General features: G+C 45.0%; 1 protein-coding gene across 2 annotated transcripts in view; it reads left to right on the top strand.

Moving 5' to 3' along the window:
• Window positions 1-16,997, top strand: part of drg1 (developmentally regulated GTP binding protein 1) — a 29,901-nt gene that overhangs the window by 10,640 nt on the left and 2,264 nt on the right. For both annotated transcript variants that reach the window (XM_085962037.1, XM_085962038.1), the window contains 5 exons: window positions 5,688-5,757; window positions 6,003-6,172; window positions 14,187-14,317; window positions 16,316-16,483; window positions 16,580-16,702. In XM_085962037.1, the coding sequence (XP_085818163.1) occupies window positions 5,688-5,757; window positions 6,003-6,172; window positions 14,187-14,317; window positions 16,316-16,483; window positions 16,580-16,702 (662 nt within the window). The remainder of the gene's footprint in view (window positions 1-5,687; window positions 5,758-6,002; window positions 6,173-14,186; window positions 14,318-16,315; window positions 16,484-16,579; window positions 16,703-16,997) is intronic.

Here is a 16,997-nt window from a genome sequence, read left to right as displayed (position 1 = left end):
TTACAGGGAGTGGCTCCATAAACACACTGTATAACAGCAGCATTACAGGGAGCGGCTCCATAAACACACTGTATAACAGCAGCATTACAGGGAGCGGCTCCATAAACACACTGTATAACAGCAGCATTACAGGGCGTGGCTCCATAAACACACTGTATAACAGCAGTGTATAGAGGCTCCATAACATAGAAAAATAGGAGCAGGAGTAGGCCATTCGGCCCTTCGAGCCTGCTCTGCCTTTCAATATGATCATGGCTGATCCTCTCTCCCCATATCCCTTGATGCCTTTTGTGTCTAGAAATCTATCTATCTCCTTCTTAAATATATTCAGTGACTTGGCCTCCACAGCTGTCTGTGGTAGAGAATTCTACAGGTTCACCACCCTCTGAGTGAAGACATTTCTCCTTATCTCAGTACTAAATATCCTACCCCGTATCCTGAGACTGTGACCCCTCGTTCTAGACCCCCCCCCCCCCCCCAGCCAGGGGAAACATCCTCCCTGCATCCAGTCTGTCTAGCCCGGTCAGAATTTTATACGTTTCAATGAGATCCCCTCTCATTCTTCTCAACTCTAGTGAATACAGGCCTAGTCGACCCAATCTCTCCTTATATGACAGTCCTGCCGTCCCAGGAATCAGTCTGGTGAACCTTCGTTGCACTCCCTCTGTGGCAAGTATATCCTTTCTTAGGTAAGGAGACCAAAACTGCACACTGTACTCCAGGTGTGGTCTCACCAAGGCCCTGTATAACTGTAGTAAGACATCCTTGCTCCTGTTCTCAAATCCTCTTGCAATGAAGGCCAGCATACCATTAGCCTTCCTAACTGCTTGCTGCACCTGCATGTTTGCTTTCAGTGACTTGTGTACAAGGACACCCAGGTCCCTTTGTACATCAACATTTCCCAATCAATCTATCACAATTTAAGTAATACTCTGCCTTTCTGTTTTTCCTACCGAAGTGGATAACTTCACATTTATCCACATAATACTGCATCTGCCATGTATTTGCCCACTCACTCAACTTGTCTAAATCGCCTTGAAGCCTCTTTGCATCCTCCTCACAACTCGCAATCCCACTTAGTTTTGTGTCGTCAGCAAACTTGGAAATATTACATTTGGTTCCCTCATCCAGATCATTGATATATATTGTGAATAACTGGGGCCCAAGCACTGATCCCTGCGGTACCCCACTAGTCACCGCCTGCCACCCCGAAAAAGAGCCATTTATTCCTACTCTCTGTTTCCTGTCTGTTAACCAATTTTCAATCCATGCCAGTATATTACCCCCAATCCCATGTGCTTTAATTTTGCACACTAACCTCTTATGTGGGACTTTATCAACGGCCTTCTGAAAATCCAAATACACCACATCCACTGGTTCTCCCTTGTCTATTCTACCAGTTACATCCTCAAAAAACTCCAGTAGGTTTGTCAAAAACGATTTCCCTTTTATAAATCCATGTTGACTTTGTCTAATCCGGTTGATATTTTCTAAGTGTCCTGTTATCACATTCTTTATAATAGACTCTAGCATTTTCCCTACTACTGATGTTAGGCTAACCCGTCTGTAGTTCCCTGTTTTCTTTCTCCCTCCTTTTTTAAATAGTGGGGTTACATTTGCCACCCTCCAATCTGCAGAAACTGTTCCATAATCTATAGAATTTTGGAAGATGCCAACCAATGCATCCACTATTTCCATGGCTACCTCTATTAGTACTCTGGGATGCAGATTATCAGGCCCTGGGGATTTAGCGGCTTTCAGTCCCATTAATTTCTACAGCACTTTTTTTTTACTAATACTAATTTCCTTTAATTCCTCCTTCTCACTAGACCCTTGGTTCCCTAGCATTTCTGGAAAGTTATTTGTGTCCTCTTCCCTGAAGACAGAACCAAAGTATTTGTTTAATTGCTCTGCCATTTCCTTGTTCCCCATTATAAATTCTCCCATTTCTGACTGTAAGGGACCTACATTTGTCTTCACTAATCTTTTTCTTTTTACATACTTGTAGAAACTTTTACAATCCGCTTTTATGTTCCATGCAAGTTTACTCTCGTACTCTATTTTCCCCCTCTTAATCAATCTCTTAGTCCTTTTTTGCTGAACTCCAAACTGCTCCCAATCCTCAGGCTTGCTACTTTTTCTGGCAACTTTATATGATGACTCTTTGGATCTAATATACTTAATTTCTTTTGTTAGCCATGGTTGGGCCGCTTTTCCTTTTGTGTTTTTGCGCCAGAAAGAAATGTATAACTGTTGCAATTCATGCATTCCTTCCTTAAATGTTAACCATTGCCTATCCACCGTCATGCCTTTTAATGAAGCTCCCCAATCTATCATAGCCAACTCACTCCTCATATTATCGTAGTTTCTTTTGTTTAGATTTAGGGCCCTAGTTTCAGATTGGACTTCTTCACTTTCCATCTTAATGAAGAATTCTATCATATTATGGTCACTCTTCCCTAAAGGACCCCGCACAACAAGATTATTAATTAACCCCATCTCATTGCACAATACCCAATCTAGGATAGCCTGTTCCCTAGTTGGCTCCTCAACGTACTGGTCTAAAAAACCATCTCGTACACACTCCAGGAATTCATCCAATTTGGTTTGGCCAGTCTGTATGTAGATTAAAGTCACCCATGATTACTGTAGTACCCTTGTTACATGCATCTCTAATTTCCTGTTTGATGCCATCCCCTACATTACCACTACTGTTTGGAGGCCTATAGACAACTCCCACCAATGTTTTCTGCGTCTTGGTGCTTCTTAGCTCCACCCAGACTGATTCTACATCTTTATTTTCTGAACAAATATCCTTTCTCACTATTGCTCTGATTTCATCCTTTAGTAACAACGCCACCCCACCTCCTTTTCCTTTTTGCCTGTCCTTCCTAAATATCGAATATCCTTGGATATTCAGCTCCCAGCCTTGGTCACCCTGCAGCCATGTCTCCGTAATCGTAATTATATCGTATCTGTATACATCTATTTGTGCTGTTAATTCATCTACCTTATTATGAATGCTTCGTGCATTCAGATACAGTGCCTTTAGATTTGTCTTTTTAACATTTTCAGACATCTTAACATTTTTTGTACTATGGCCCTATTTGTCTTATTACTATTTTTTCTTACCCGGACCCTATTTGTTAGTGCACTCCTTTGTTTGTACGCTGAGTCCCTTCCTGACACAATCTGGTTATCCTTGCACTGTATAACAGCAGTGTATAGAGGCCCCATAAACACACTGTATAACAGCAGTATATAGAGGCTCCATACACACACTGTGTAACAGCAGTGTATAGAGGCCCCATAAACACACTGTATAACAGCAGTGTATAGAGGCTCCATAAACACACTGTATAACAGCAGTGTACAGAGGCTCCATAAACACACTGTATAACAGCAGTGTATAGAGGCCCCATAAACACACTGTATAACAGCAGTGTATAGAGGCTCCATAAACACACTGTATAACAGCAGTGTACAGAGGCTCCATAAACACACTGTGTAACAGCAGTGTACAGAGGCTCCATAAACACACTGTATAACAGCAGTGTATAGAGGCTCCATAAACACACTGTATAACAGCAGTGTATAGAGGCCCCATAAACACACTGTATAACAGCAGTGTATAGAGGCTCCATAAACACACTGTATAACAGCAGTGTACAGAGGCTCCATAAACACACTATAACAGCAGTGTATAGAGGCTCCATAAACACACTGTGTAACAGCAGTGTACAGAGGCTCCATAAACACACTGTAACAGCAGTGTATAGAGGCTCCATAAACACACTGTATAACAGCAGTGTATAGAGGCCCCATAAACACACTGTATAACAGCAGTGTATAGAGGCTCCATAAACACACTGTGTAACAGCAGTGTACAGAGGCTCCATAAACACACTGTATAACAGCAGTGTATAGAGGCTCCATAAACACACTGTATAACAGCAGTGTACAGAGGCTCCATAAACACACTGTATAACAGCAGTGTATAGAGGCTCCATAAACACACCGTGTAACAGCAGTGTACAGAGGCTCCATAAACACACTGTATAACAGCAGTGTATAGAGGCTCCATAAACACACTGTATAACAGCAGTGTACAGAGGCTCCATAAACACACTGTATAACAGCAGTGTATAGAGGCTCCATAAACACACCGTGTAACAGCAGTGTACAGAGGCTCCATAAACACACTGTATAACAGCAGTGTATAGAGGCCCCATAAACACACTGTATAACAGCAGTGTACAGAGGCTCCATAAACACACTGTATAACAGCAGTGTACAGAGGCTCCATAAACACACTGTATAACAGCAGTGTATAGAGGCCCCATAAACACACTGTATAACAGCAGTGTATAGAGGCTCCATAAACACACTGTATAACAGCAGTGTATAGAGGCCCCATAAACACACTGTATAACAGCAGTGTATAGAGGCTCCATAAACACACTATAACAGCAGTGTACAGAGGCCCCATAAACACACCGTGTAACAGCAGTGTATAGAGGCTCCATAAACACACTATAACAGCAGTGTACAGAGGCTCCATAAACACACTGTATAACAGCAGTGTACAGAGGCTCCATAAACACACTATAACAGCAGTGTATAGAGGCCCCATAAACACACTGTATAACAGCAGTGTATAGAGGCTCCATAAACACACTGTATAACAGCAGTGTATAGAGGCCCCATAAACACACCGTGTAACAGCAGTGTATAGAGGCTCCATAAACACACTGTATAACAGCAGTGTACAGAGGCTCCATAAACACACTGTATAACAGCAGTGTATAGAGGCTCCATAAACACACTGTATAACAGCAGTGTACAGAGGCTCCATAAACACACTGTATAACAGCAGTGTACAGAGGCTCCATAAACACACTATAACAGCAGTGTACAGAGGCTCCATAAACACACTGTATAACAGCAGTGTATAGAGGCTCCATAAACACACTGTATAACAGCAGTGTACAGAGGCTCCATAAACACACTATAACAGCAGTGTATAGAGGCTCCATAAACACACTGTATAACAGCAGTGTACAGAGGCTCCATAAACACACTGTATAACAGCAGTGTATAGAGGCTCCATAAACACACTGTATAACAGCAGTGTATAGAGGCTCCATAAACACACTGTATAACAGCAGTGTATAGAGGCTCCATAAACACACTGTATAACAGCAGTGTATAGAGGCTCCATAAACACACTGTATAACAGCAGTGTATAGAGGCTCCATAAACACACTGTATAACAGCAGTGTACAGAGGCTCCATAAACACACTGTATAACAGCAGTGTATAGAGATTCCTCTTTTTAAAAAATAAAAATAAAAATAATAATAATAAATTAAAAATAAACAAAAATTTGGTCAAGTGTAAAAGCACTTAAAAGTTTGACAGTCCAGACCACGGAGAAGCATGATCTCGAAGTTGAGAGCAGGCCTGAGCCGAGGAACAGAGTAGTGAATGATGAGAGGAATGGTGGGTTTGGAATCTGGATTCCTGGAAATGAGGGAGAGGTGGTCGGTTGGGTTGACCTTGAAGGAACAGTATATTACAAAGAGAGCGGCTGTACGCGATGGTGGAATTTGAAAGCTTTTGAATTAATTTGTGCAATGCTTCATTCACTTACTTACTGTTTACATGTGCTTGTATTTCCTGTCCAGCTGCTTGATCTTCCGGGTATCATTGAGGGAGCCAAAGACGGCAAAGGCCGAGGGCGACAAGTTATTGCCGGTAAGTTGTACACTTTAACTGGTGTTGTACGATTAAAAATGAAATCGTCTTTTTTTTTGAGTAAAGGACTGTTCTGAATCCTTCAGTATTTATCTCTGCACAGCTTCTCTGCAGAACAAGGCACCCAGTAAGCAGTGATTCTCTGTTTCCTGGGGGGAGGGGGGTGTAGATAAACGTCTGCCTCTTTTTTTAGGGGGACCAGTTGGTAAACTTGACCAATGCGTTGTGTCCCTCATCTGTTTCAGTGGCTCGAACCTGCAACCTGATCCTGATCGTACTGGACGTGCTGAAGCCGCTGGGACACAAGAAGATAATTGAGAACGAGGTGGAAGGGTTTGGAATCCGGCTCAACAAGCAGCCGCCCAACATTGGGTTCAGGAAGAAGGACAAAGGAGGCATTAACCTGACCTCCACCGTGAGTGAAGAATTTGAGAGATAGAAGGTTGAAATTAGATCAGAATTGCATGAACCTGTGACCTGGTTTGATCAGTGAGGGCATACAGTGTATTCATGGAGCCTCTATACACTGCTGTTATACAGTGTGTTTATGGAGCCTCTATACACTGCTGTTACACAGTGTGTTTATGGAGCTTCTATACACTGCTGTTATACAGTGTGTTTATGGGGCCTCTATACATTGCCCCTTTGGAAATCAATTGAAGCAGTTGCTTAGTGATGGTATTGAGTTGTGCTGCAGTGTTGGGTTGGTGTGTGTCCGTCTATGCTGCAGTGTTGGGTTGGTGTGTGTCCCTCCATGCTGCAGTGTTGGGTTGGTGTGTGTCCGTCCATGCTGCAGTGTTGGGTTGGTGTGTCCATCCATGCTGTAGTGTTGGGTTGGTGTGTGTCCGTCCATGCTGCAGTGTTGGGTTGGTGTGTGTCCGTCCATGCTGCAGTGTTGGGTTGGTGTGTGTCCGTCCATGCTGCAGTGTTGGGTTGGTGTGTGTCCGTCCATGCTGCAGTGTTGGGTTGGTGTGTGTCCGTCCATGCTGCAGTGTTGGGTTGGTGTGTGTCCGTCCATGCTGCAGTGTTGGGTTGGTGTGTGTCCGTCCATGCTGCAGTGTTGGGTTGGTGTGTGTCCGTCCATGCTGCAGTGTTGGGTTGGTGTGTGTCCGTCCATGCTGCAGTGTTGGGTTGGTGTGTGTCCGTCCATGCTGCAGTGTTGGGTTGGTGTGTGTCCGTCCATGCTGCAGTGTTGGGTTGGTGTGTGTCCGTCCATGCTGCAGTGTTGGGTTGGTGTGTGTCCGTCCATGCTGCAGTGTTGGGTTGGTGTGTGTCCGTCCATGCTGCAGTGTTGGGTTGGTGTGTGTCCGTCCATGCTGCAGTGTTGGGTTGGTGTGTGTCCGTCCATGCTGCAGTGTTGGGTTGGTGTGTGTCCGTCCATGCTGCAGTGTTGGGTTGGTGTGTGTCCGTCCATGCTGCAGTGTTGGGTTGGTGTGTGTCCGTCCATGCTGCAGTGTTGGGTTGGTGTGTGTCCGTCCATGCAGTGTTGGGTTGGTGTGTGTCCGTCCATGCTGCAGTGTTGGGTTGGTGTGTGTCCGTCCATGCTGCAGTGTTGGGTTGGTGTGTGTCCGTCCATGCTGCAGTGTTGGGTTGTGTTGTATTATCTAAGAATATTCTGGCCTTCAAATTAGTAAGTTCATTAAAGTTTCTTTGCTATTTTTAAAAAGATAAAATAAATGGGTGAAAATAGCAGGCCAAAGGAATTTTGCGCAAACACTTCTAAGCATTTGTCTGCTGATATCACATGAGATAACCAAGAGTCCTGTGAATATTCAATTTATGGACTAATCCACAATCTAGATGTAACCCCTTTTTAATCTGTTCTCCACTTCCCCCTCCCCCCTGCCATAGCGAGGGGCTTGTAGCCTGATTGAAGGTGGCCCCAGTGTCATTGTTGGCCAACCTACAGGATGCACACACGTTACTTAGACTTCCTATCTCTCCTTTTCCCCATACTCCTGTGTGGGGCATTTCAACCTCTGCTTTGCACCTCTCTCCAGCGGAGTTTGAGATCAGCCCTTCAGTCCACTGCTCTAGTGTTGGTGCACTATTCAGATTCTGATTTCAATCAGTGTGACAAATGTTGGAGAAGGACACTTGGTCCACTTGACCCACCTCACCTTGAGGGGGCAAGGACAGAATCCATTGGCTTAGAGTTGAGAAGCAAAAAGGGTATGTTCCTGCTATTGGGGGTATTCTATCGACCTCGAAATAGTGAGAGAGAGAGATAGAGGAACAAATCTGCAGGTAAATCACAGATGTGCAAGAGCTATAGAGTGGTGATATTGGGGGATTTTAATTACCCAAATATCGATTGGGATAATGTTGGAGTAAAGGGAAAGGAGGGGGAGGAATTTCTGAAATGTGTTCAGAACTTCCTTGACCAGCATGTTCTAGGCCCAACTCGGAAGGAGTCAATGCTAGATCTGGTGCTGGGGAATGAGGTGGACTAAGTGTCTGTGGGAGAACACTTGGGTAAGTGTGATCATCGTATCATAAGGTTTAGATTAGTAAGTGAGAAGAGCAAGGAACAATCTAAAGTAGAACTTCTAAATTGGAAGAGGGCTAACTTCAATGGGATGCGAAAGGATCTAGCCAGGGTAAAATGGAATCAAAGACTGACAGGAAAAACAGTAATGGAACAATGGTGATCTTTAAGGAGGAGATGTTTCAGGTACAGGCTACGTACATTCCAACAAGAGGGAAAGGTAGGAGAACCAAAGCCAGGGCTCCTTGGATGACGAGGGAGATAGAGAATATGATGAAACAAAGATGCATGTCAGGTGAATTCTTCAAGTGAGAACCAGGCCAAATACAATAAGTTGAGAGGGGAAGTGAAGAGGAAAATAAGACTGGCAAAGAGAGAATATGAGAATAAAATGGCAGTTAACATAAAAGGGAACACAAAAATCTTCTACCAGCATGTAAACAGTAAGTGGGTAGGAAGAGGCGAGGTGGGGCCTATTTGGGACAAAGGTGGTGATATATGTTTAGAGGTGCAGGGCAAGGCTAGAATACTTAATGAGTACTTCGTATCGGTGTTTACTAAGGAAGAGGATGCTGATAAAATATCGGTAGAAGCGGAGATGGTAGAGGTAATGGATGGGGTGAAAATTGTCGGGCAGAATGTACTGGAAAGGCTGGATATGCTTAGAGTGGATAAGTCCTAGGACCCCAGCTGTTCACGATATATATTAATGATCTGGACGAGGGAATTGGATGTAATATCTCCAAATTTGCAGATGACGACAAAGCTGGGTGGGAGGGTAAGCTGTGAGGAGGATGTCGTGAAACTCCAGTACAATTTGGACAGGTTGGGTGATTGGGCAGAAACATGGCAAATGCACTATAATGTGGATAAATGTGAGGTTATCCACTTTGGTGGCAAAAACAGGAAGGCAGATTATTATTTGAATGGCAGTAGATTGGGAGAAGGAAGTGCAAAGAGACCTGGGTGTCCTTGTGCACCAGTCGCTGAAGGTAAGCATGCAGGTGCAGCAGGCGGTTAAGAAGGCAAATGGTATGTTGGCCTTCGTAGCGAGGGTTTGAGTACAGGAACAAGGATGTCTTGCTACAGTTGTACAGGGCCTTGGTGAGACCACACCTTGAGTATTGTGTGCAGTTTTGGTCACCTTACCGGAGGAAGGACGTTCTTGCCATGGAGGGAGTGCAGCGAAGATTCACCAGGCTGATACCTGGGATGGCAGGAATGATGTATGAGGAGAGATTGTGTCAATTGGGCTTATACTCACTGGAGTTTAGAAGATTGAGAGGGGATCTCATCGAAACCTATAAAATTCTGTCAGGTCTGGACAGACTAGATGCAGAAAGGATGTTTCTGATGGCCGGGGAGTCCTGAACCAGGGGTCATAGTCTAAGGATAAGGGGTAAGCCATTTAGGACTGAAATGAGGAGGAATTTCTTCACCCAGAGAGTGGCGAACCTGTGGAATTCTCTGCCACAGAGAGGGCGGTGGAGGCCAGTTCATTAAATATATTCAAGAAAGAGTTGGATATATTTCTTGAGGCTAAAGGGATCAAGGGATATGGGGAGAAGGCAGGGACAGGGTACTGAATTTGGATGATCAGCCATGATCTCGTTGAATGGCGGAGCAGGCTCGAAGGGCCGAATGGCCTACTCCTGCTCCTATCTTCTATGTTTCCAATCTTCCCCAGATTCCCCAGAGGATTGGAAAATGGCAAATGTGACGCCCTTGTTCAAGAACGGGTGCAAGGACAATCCCAGTAACTACAGGCTGGTCAGTTTAACATCAGTGGTGGGTAAGGTTTTAGGAACAATAATGAGGGGAAAAATTAACAGGCACTTGGAGAGGTTTAAGTTAATTAAGGAGAGCCAGCATGGATTTGTAAAAGGCAGATTGTGTTTGACTAATCTAATTGAATTTTTTGATGAAGGAGCAGAGAGGGTTAATGAAGGTGATGCAGTGGATGTTGTCTACATGGATTTTAAGAAAGCGTTTGACAAATACCACATAAAAGGCTGGTTAACAAGATTGAATAGGTGGGTCAGTGTCAGTTTGGATAAGAAATTGGCTCAAGGACAGAAAACAGCGAGTCGTGGCTGTTTTTCAGACTGGAGAATGGTAGACAGTGGTGTTCCCCAAGGGTCAGTGCTGGGGCCACTGCTTTTTTTGATATATATAAATGACTTGGACATTGGAATACGGAGTAAAATTTCAAAATTTGCCGATGACACTAAACCTGGAGGTGTGGCAAACAGTGAGGAGGATACCAATCGACTGCAACAGGACATAGACAGGCTAGCAGATTGGGCAGACAAGTGGCAGATGGAATTTAATACAGAGAAGTGTGCGATGATGCATTTTTGGCAGAAGGAACAGGGAGAGGCAATACACACTTAATGGCACAGTTTTAAAGAGTGTGCAGAGACAGAGGGATCTGGGAGTTAATGTGCATAGGTCCCTGAAGGTGGCAGGACATATTGAGAGAGTGGTTAACAAAGCATATGGGATCTTGGGCTTCATAAATAGAGGTATTGAGTACAAAAGTAGGGAAGTTATGCTGAACCTTTATAAAGCTCTGGTTAGACTAGAGTATTGCATCCAGTTCTGGACACCACACTTTAGGAAAGATGTGAAGGTCCTTGAGAGGGTGCAGAGGCGATTTACCAGAATGGTTCCAGGGATGAGGGATTTTAGCTACAAGGTTAGGTTGGAGAAGCTGGGGTTGTCCTCCTTGGAGCAAAGGAGGTTGAGGGGAGATTTGATAGAGGTGTACAAGATTATGACGGGTTTGGATAGGCTAGACAGAGAAAGGCTGTTCCCACTAGTTGATGGTACAAGGACTAGGGGACACAGATTTAAGGTTTTGGGCAAGAGATACAGGGGGGATGTGAGGAAAAACTTTTTTACGCAGCGAGTGGTGAGGAACTGGAACTCGCTGCCGGCGAGGGTGGTGGAAGCGGAGACACTGAATATTTTCAAAAGGAAATTGGATAGGCACTCGAGGGAAATAAACTTGCAGGGCTTCGGGGATAGAGCAGGGGAATGGGACCGACTGCATTGCCCGACAGAGAGCTGGCACGGACTCGATAGGCCGAATGGCCTCCTTCTGTGCCGTAATGACTCTATGACACTTGCTGCCTACAGATGTAGATATATTGTCGGGGACCAGAATCAGCATTTTTTTAAAAATTCATTCACGGGATGTGGGCAAGGCCAGCATTTATTGCCCTTGAGAAGGTGGTGATGAGCCGCCTTGGACAACTGAATGGCTTGTTAGGCCACTTCAGAGGGCAGTTAAGAGTCTGGAGTCACACATGGGCCAGACTGGGTAAGGATGGCAGGTTACCTTCCCTAAAGGAGATTAGTGAACCAGATGGGTTTTTATAACAACCATGGTCACCATTACTGATTCAGGAAACTCTCGTTTAAACGGCACCTAAATATCGGAATTCTCTATTAACCGGCAAAATTCTCACTCCGAAAACAACACCTCAATAACCGGCAATGTTGCCGAGTCCGAGTCTCCCGCGGTGGCCGAGTTAGTCAGTGGGGGTAGTTCTCCAAACTGCCACTACTCGGCTTCTTGGCGCTGTCGGAAGTCGGAACACCTCAATACCCCGTAACAGGAGTCTGACTCTCCTGCGCTGCCGGTAGTCTCTTCTGATCCGCCATTTTACAGGGGTACTGTGTGTCTCCCACGCTGCTGGTAGTCATTGTATTGCCCTCAACTGGCAGTACTGTACTTAATCAAGCATCTTCCACCATCCATTTAACACAACATTCTGTAGGTGAGTACCCAATTACTGCATACTGCACATTTCTTGATTTTTTTAAATTTTGCTTTGTTAAAAATAGCCTCGGTAGATAACCCTCTCCGTCATCCGGAATTTTTGATCAACCGGCAACACGTCGGTGCCGGAAAGCAAAGAGTTTCCTGTACTAGCTTTTTATTCCAGACCTTTGTAATTAATTGAATTTAAATTCCCCAGTTGCCATGGTGGGAACTCGTGCCTCTGGATCAGTAGTCCAGGTCTCTGGATTACTAGTTCAATAACATAACCACAATGCTACCGTACCCATATGGTTGTAATGCTCCTGTTTGGAGCCCATTGATGCTAAAGCATGTGCTCTGTAAGCAAAGTTTGTCTCGATGCTTACAGTCTATTTAGCATTTAGGTTTAAAGATGGCCACAACAGCAAGTCTCTGCAGTCAACCAGTCCCCTTTTTTTGTGTGCAGACCCCTAGTTATTTCTAGAAACCTATTGTTCCTGTGACTATACAGAACAATCTCTTGGTCACCCCTGATGCCTTGGTAGGTAAATGCACTGTGTGATGTGGTATTGAGCTATACAAACCAGAAAGGTCCTGGCTTCCATCCACCATCTGCAGAGTTAGTTGATCTTGTTGGGAGGGCTGTGGAGACTTTGCACTGGGCCTGAGAGGGGAAGTAGCAACCCTGAATACTACTTGATGTCCCTTTGCTGGGCGAAGGTGAAGGCTGGATGGACTCCTCTCTAGTTTCTGCCCTGGATACCCTGCCAACATGTGTTGTCTAAGCTCACATGGACAGCAACTTTGGCGAGGTATTGGAAGATGGCTGCTGGAACATTGGAACAGGAGGAGACCATTCAGCCCCTCGTGCCTGCTCTGCCATTCCATTAGATCATGGCTGATCTATACCTCAACTCAATTTTGCTCCATATACTTGATACCCTTACCCCACAAAAAATCTATCACTCTCAGTCTTGAAAGCTCCAATTGACCTCCAGCATCCACAGCCTTCTGGGGGAGAGAATTCCAGATTTCCACTACCCTTTGTGCAAAAAGTGCTTCCTGATTTCACTCCTGAATGGCCTGGCTCCAATTTTAAGATTGTGGCCCCGTGTTCTCTCTTTTTTCACCCACCAGAGGAAGTAGTTTCACCATATCTATCCTATCCAATCCTTTTATCATTTTAAACAGCTTGATTAGATCATCCCTCAATCTTCAAAACTTGAGGGAATAAAAGCCCAAGTTTATGAAACCTGTCCTCCTAACTCAACCCTTTTAGCACCCGTATCATTCTGGGGAATCTGCGTTACACCCCCTCCAAGGCCAGTATATCCTTCCTGAGGTGAGGTGCCCAAACTGAACACAGCGCTCCAGGTGGGGTCTGACCGAGGCTCGGTACAACTGAAGGATCACGTCCTCCCCTTTGTAATCCAACCCCCTGAGGTGAGGTGCCCTGGACTGGACACAGCGCTCCAGGTGGGGTCTGACCGAGGCTCGGTACAACTGAAGGATCACGTCCTCCCCTTTGTAATCCAACCCCCTGAGGGGAGGTGCCCAAACTGAACACACTGCTCCAGGTGGGGTCTGACCGAGGCTTGGTACACCTGAAGGATCACGTCCTCCCCTTTGTAATCCAACACCCCTTGAGATAAAGGCCAACACTCCATTAGCCTTTTAGATTACTTTTTATACCTGTGCTTTTAGTGATTTGGTGCCTTTTGGAACCAAACCCCAGCAAGAGCCGGTGCTTTTGCTCGGGGAGGAGAGCTAGGCCATGTTCTTGCATGGAAAGTGCCGGAAGTAGTAAAGTGGTCGTGACTAAGTGGAGTTCTAAAAAAAAAAATGGTTGCACTGTCCAAATACTTGAAATGAAAATTTGTGGCAGGAGTTAAAAACAGAGACTAAAATGGCAACGCGAGTAGGAAGCTGTGTCCCAGACTGGAGAAGAAAAAGGCTGTGAATGAGTAGGGCAAATCCGCTGTATTGGTCATGTAAATGGGTTGAACGATCGACTGATCTAATGTTTGAACTTCAGGTGTCCAGCTTATCGCTTGGCTTATTCTCGGGATATGTTGTCTTTAGCGTCCTGTGTATAATCTGGTAATATTTGAGTTTCATTCGATGCAGTCTGTTTGATCTCGAGTGTGATCTCTCTTCCCCCTCTCTCTATAGTGTGTGCAGACTGAGTTGGACATGGAAACTGTGAAAAGTATCCTTGCTGAATATAAAATCCACAATGCTGACATCACATTACGCAGTGATTCGACAGCAGACGACCTGATTGACGTGGTTGAGGGTAATCGGTAAGTGTTCTGTGATGGTGTCTGCATCAGTTGCTGCCCTGTGAATTACTCAGGCTGGTAATTTAATTAAGTACCCATCTCTTCCTGGAAGTAGATAATTATAGGCGGCCTTTACTGTACAGCAGTGTTTGCCGAGATTGGGAGTTCTCAGAATGCAGTGTAGCCCCTCCCATCGTCTTCATGCACCATGCTGGAGAGGGATAGAGATCTTGATGACGGGTCTCTGCCAGTAGCTCCCCTGGCTACTGGGAGGTGCTAAGGGTAACTGGCCCTCTGGTTCCTCCTTTCTTCCCTTCCTTACTGGGAATCAGGCAATCCCACATCGGCCCGTCCTGTGCAGCGGCTGGTTGAAGTTGCAGCTTGCTTTGCCTCTGCTGCTCTCAACATTTAAATTAATTAGTTATCCTCCTATGGAATTGCAAACGGGCCGGTGGGGGGCGGTCAAGATCAAGTGTAACTTTCAGGTAAAGGTTGGGGTTAGAGGCCAGGGATAATTGAATGAAGGCAGACATAAGAACATAAGAAGCAGGAGTAGGCCATACGGCCCCTTGGGCCTGCTCCACCATTCAATAAGATCATGGCTGATCCGAATCTAGACTCACGTCCACTTCCCTGCCCTCTCCCCATAACCCCTAATTCCCTTATCTGCTAGGAAACTGTCTATCTCCGTTTTAAATCTATTTAATGTTGCAGCTTCCACAGCTCTCTGGGGCAGCAAATTCCATAGATTTACTACCCACTGAGTGAAGAAGTTTCTCCTCATCTCAGTTTTGAAACGGCAGCCCCTTATTCTAAGATTATGCCCCCTAGTTCTAGTCTCACCCATCAGTGGAAACATCCTCACTGCATCCACCCGATCAAGCCCCCTCACAATCTTATGTTTCGATAAGATCGCCTCTCATTCTTCTGAACTCCAATGAGTAGAGTCCCAACCTATTCAACCTTTCCTCATACGTCAACACCCTCATCTCTGGAATCAACCGAGTGAACCTTCTCTGAACCGTCTCGAGAGCAAGTATATCTTTTCTTAAATATGGAAACCAAAACTGCACGCAATATTCCAGGTGTGGCCTCACCAATACCCTGTATAACTGCAGCAAGTCTTCCCTGTTTTTATACTCCATCCCCCTTGCAATAAAAGCCAAGATTCCATTGGCCTTCCTGATCACCTGCTGCACCTGCATACTAACTTTTTGTGTTTCATGTAATACAGTCCCATTTTACAATGATGCATTCTGTCCTTGTCTTGTGTTCCCATTATAAATACTTAGGTTCTCATTTATAATGGAAACGGTCTACATAAACGGGTCATGCTGCAATTATGCCCTCCTGGCACTGCAGCGCCTCCACTGGCAAGAGGATGTAATTACAGTGTGACAAGTTTACATAGGCAGTTCCATTATAAATGTGGACATAGGAATATATAAAGAAGTGTGCATGGATGTAAGCTTTATATATTTTATCTATCAATCTAATAAATATATATATATTCTATCTCTATCTATATATGTCTTCTATTTTGTCATCAAAAATCTATATACTGACTCCCCAGCTCACATTCTGGATCCCCTGCTGCCTCAGCACCACAATACTTTGTGTAATAATGGGAATATTGATGCTTCCAGATGTTCAGCTGGTGACTTCCATTCTTTGTAATTCATACATTCTCCACTGCAAAGATCTTTCAGTTCAAATTGAGATCTACATCATGTTATACCAGGATGAACAACCCCAATCTGAATAAGGACACAATAACCTAAGAGGTGTTTGTCAACTAGCATGAGGAGGGAAATACCTATTGACTAAATTAAATATATATTGCTGTGAAGTAAAATTTCTTCTGAAGAGGAGTTAAAAGTTGAGCCTGAAACTAGCCGGGTTGCTGTACATGACCTGCACTTGTATTGACTGATGCTGAGACACTGTATGAAAGTATATTTCACACTCGCTTCAGTTTGGATAATATGCTGACATGCTGTTTTGTTTTATGTGCTCCAGGGTGTACATCCCCTGTATTTATGTTCTAAACAAAATCGACCAGATCTCTCTGGAGGAGCTGGACATCATTTACAAAATACCGCACTGCGTGCCAATCTCCGCACATCACCGCTGGAACTTTGACGATCTCCTGGAAAAATTATGGGATTACTTGCAACTCGTACGCATGTAGGTATCGGCTGAGTGTGGTTTGTGATTCTGCAACTCTACTATTTTGTTGGTATTCTTTGGCTACTTAAATGGTCTGAACTTTTATTGTTGCAGTTACACCAAACCCAAGGGACAGTTACCTGACTACACGTCCCCGGTCGTGTTACCGCATCGAAGAACTGCTGTAGAGGATTTCTGCATGAAAATTCATAAAAATTTAATGAAAGAGTTCAAATAGTAAGTTCCCCTCCTGACTTTGTCTGTGTCAATTCCCTCCTCTCTACTTCTGTGGGCAACAGCAGGCTCCTGGTAGCTTACCCAAGGCGCTTGGCGAGTGGTGTCTGACCCAAGGCGCTTGGCGAGTGGTGTCGGACCCAGGGCGCTTGGCGAGTGGTGTCGGACCCAAGGCGCTTGGCGAGTGGTGTCCGACCCAAGGCGCTTGGCGAGTGGTGTCCGACCCAAGGCGCTTGGCGAGTGGTGTCCGACCCAAGGCGCTTGGCGAGTGGTGTCTGACCCAAGGCGCTTGGCGAGT

Source organism: Somniosus microcephalus, chromosome 19 (assembly GCF_052327205.1).
Source record: "Somniosus microcephalus isolate GS21.2 chromosome 19, FLI_Smic_1.0, whole genome shotgun sequence".
Classification (NCBI taxonomy): Eukaryota; Metazoa; Chordata; class Chondrichthyes; order Squaliformes; family Somniosidae; genus Somniosus; species Somniosus microcephalus.
The sequence above is the reverse complement of the archived record's forward strand: the minus strand, read 5'-3'. Positions and strand labels throughout refer to the sequence as shown.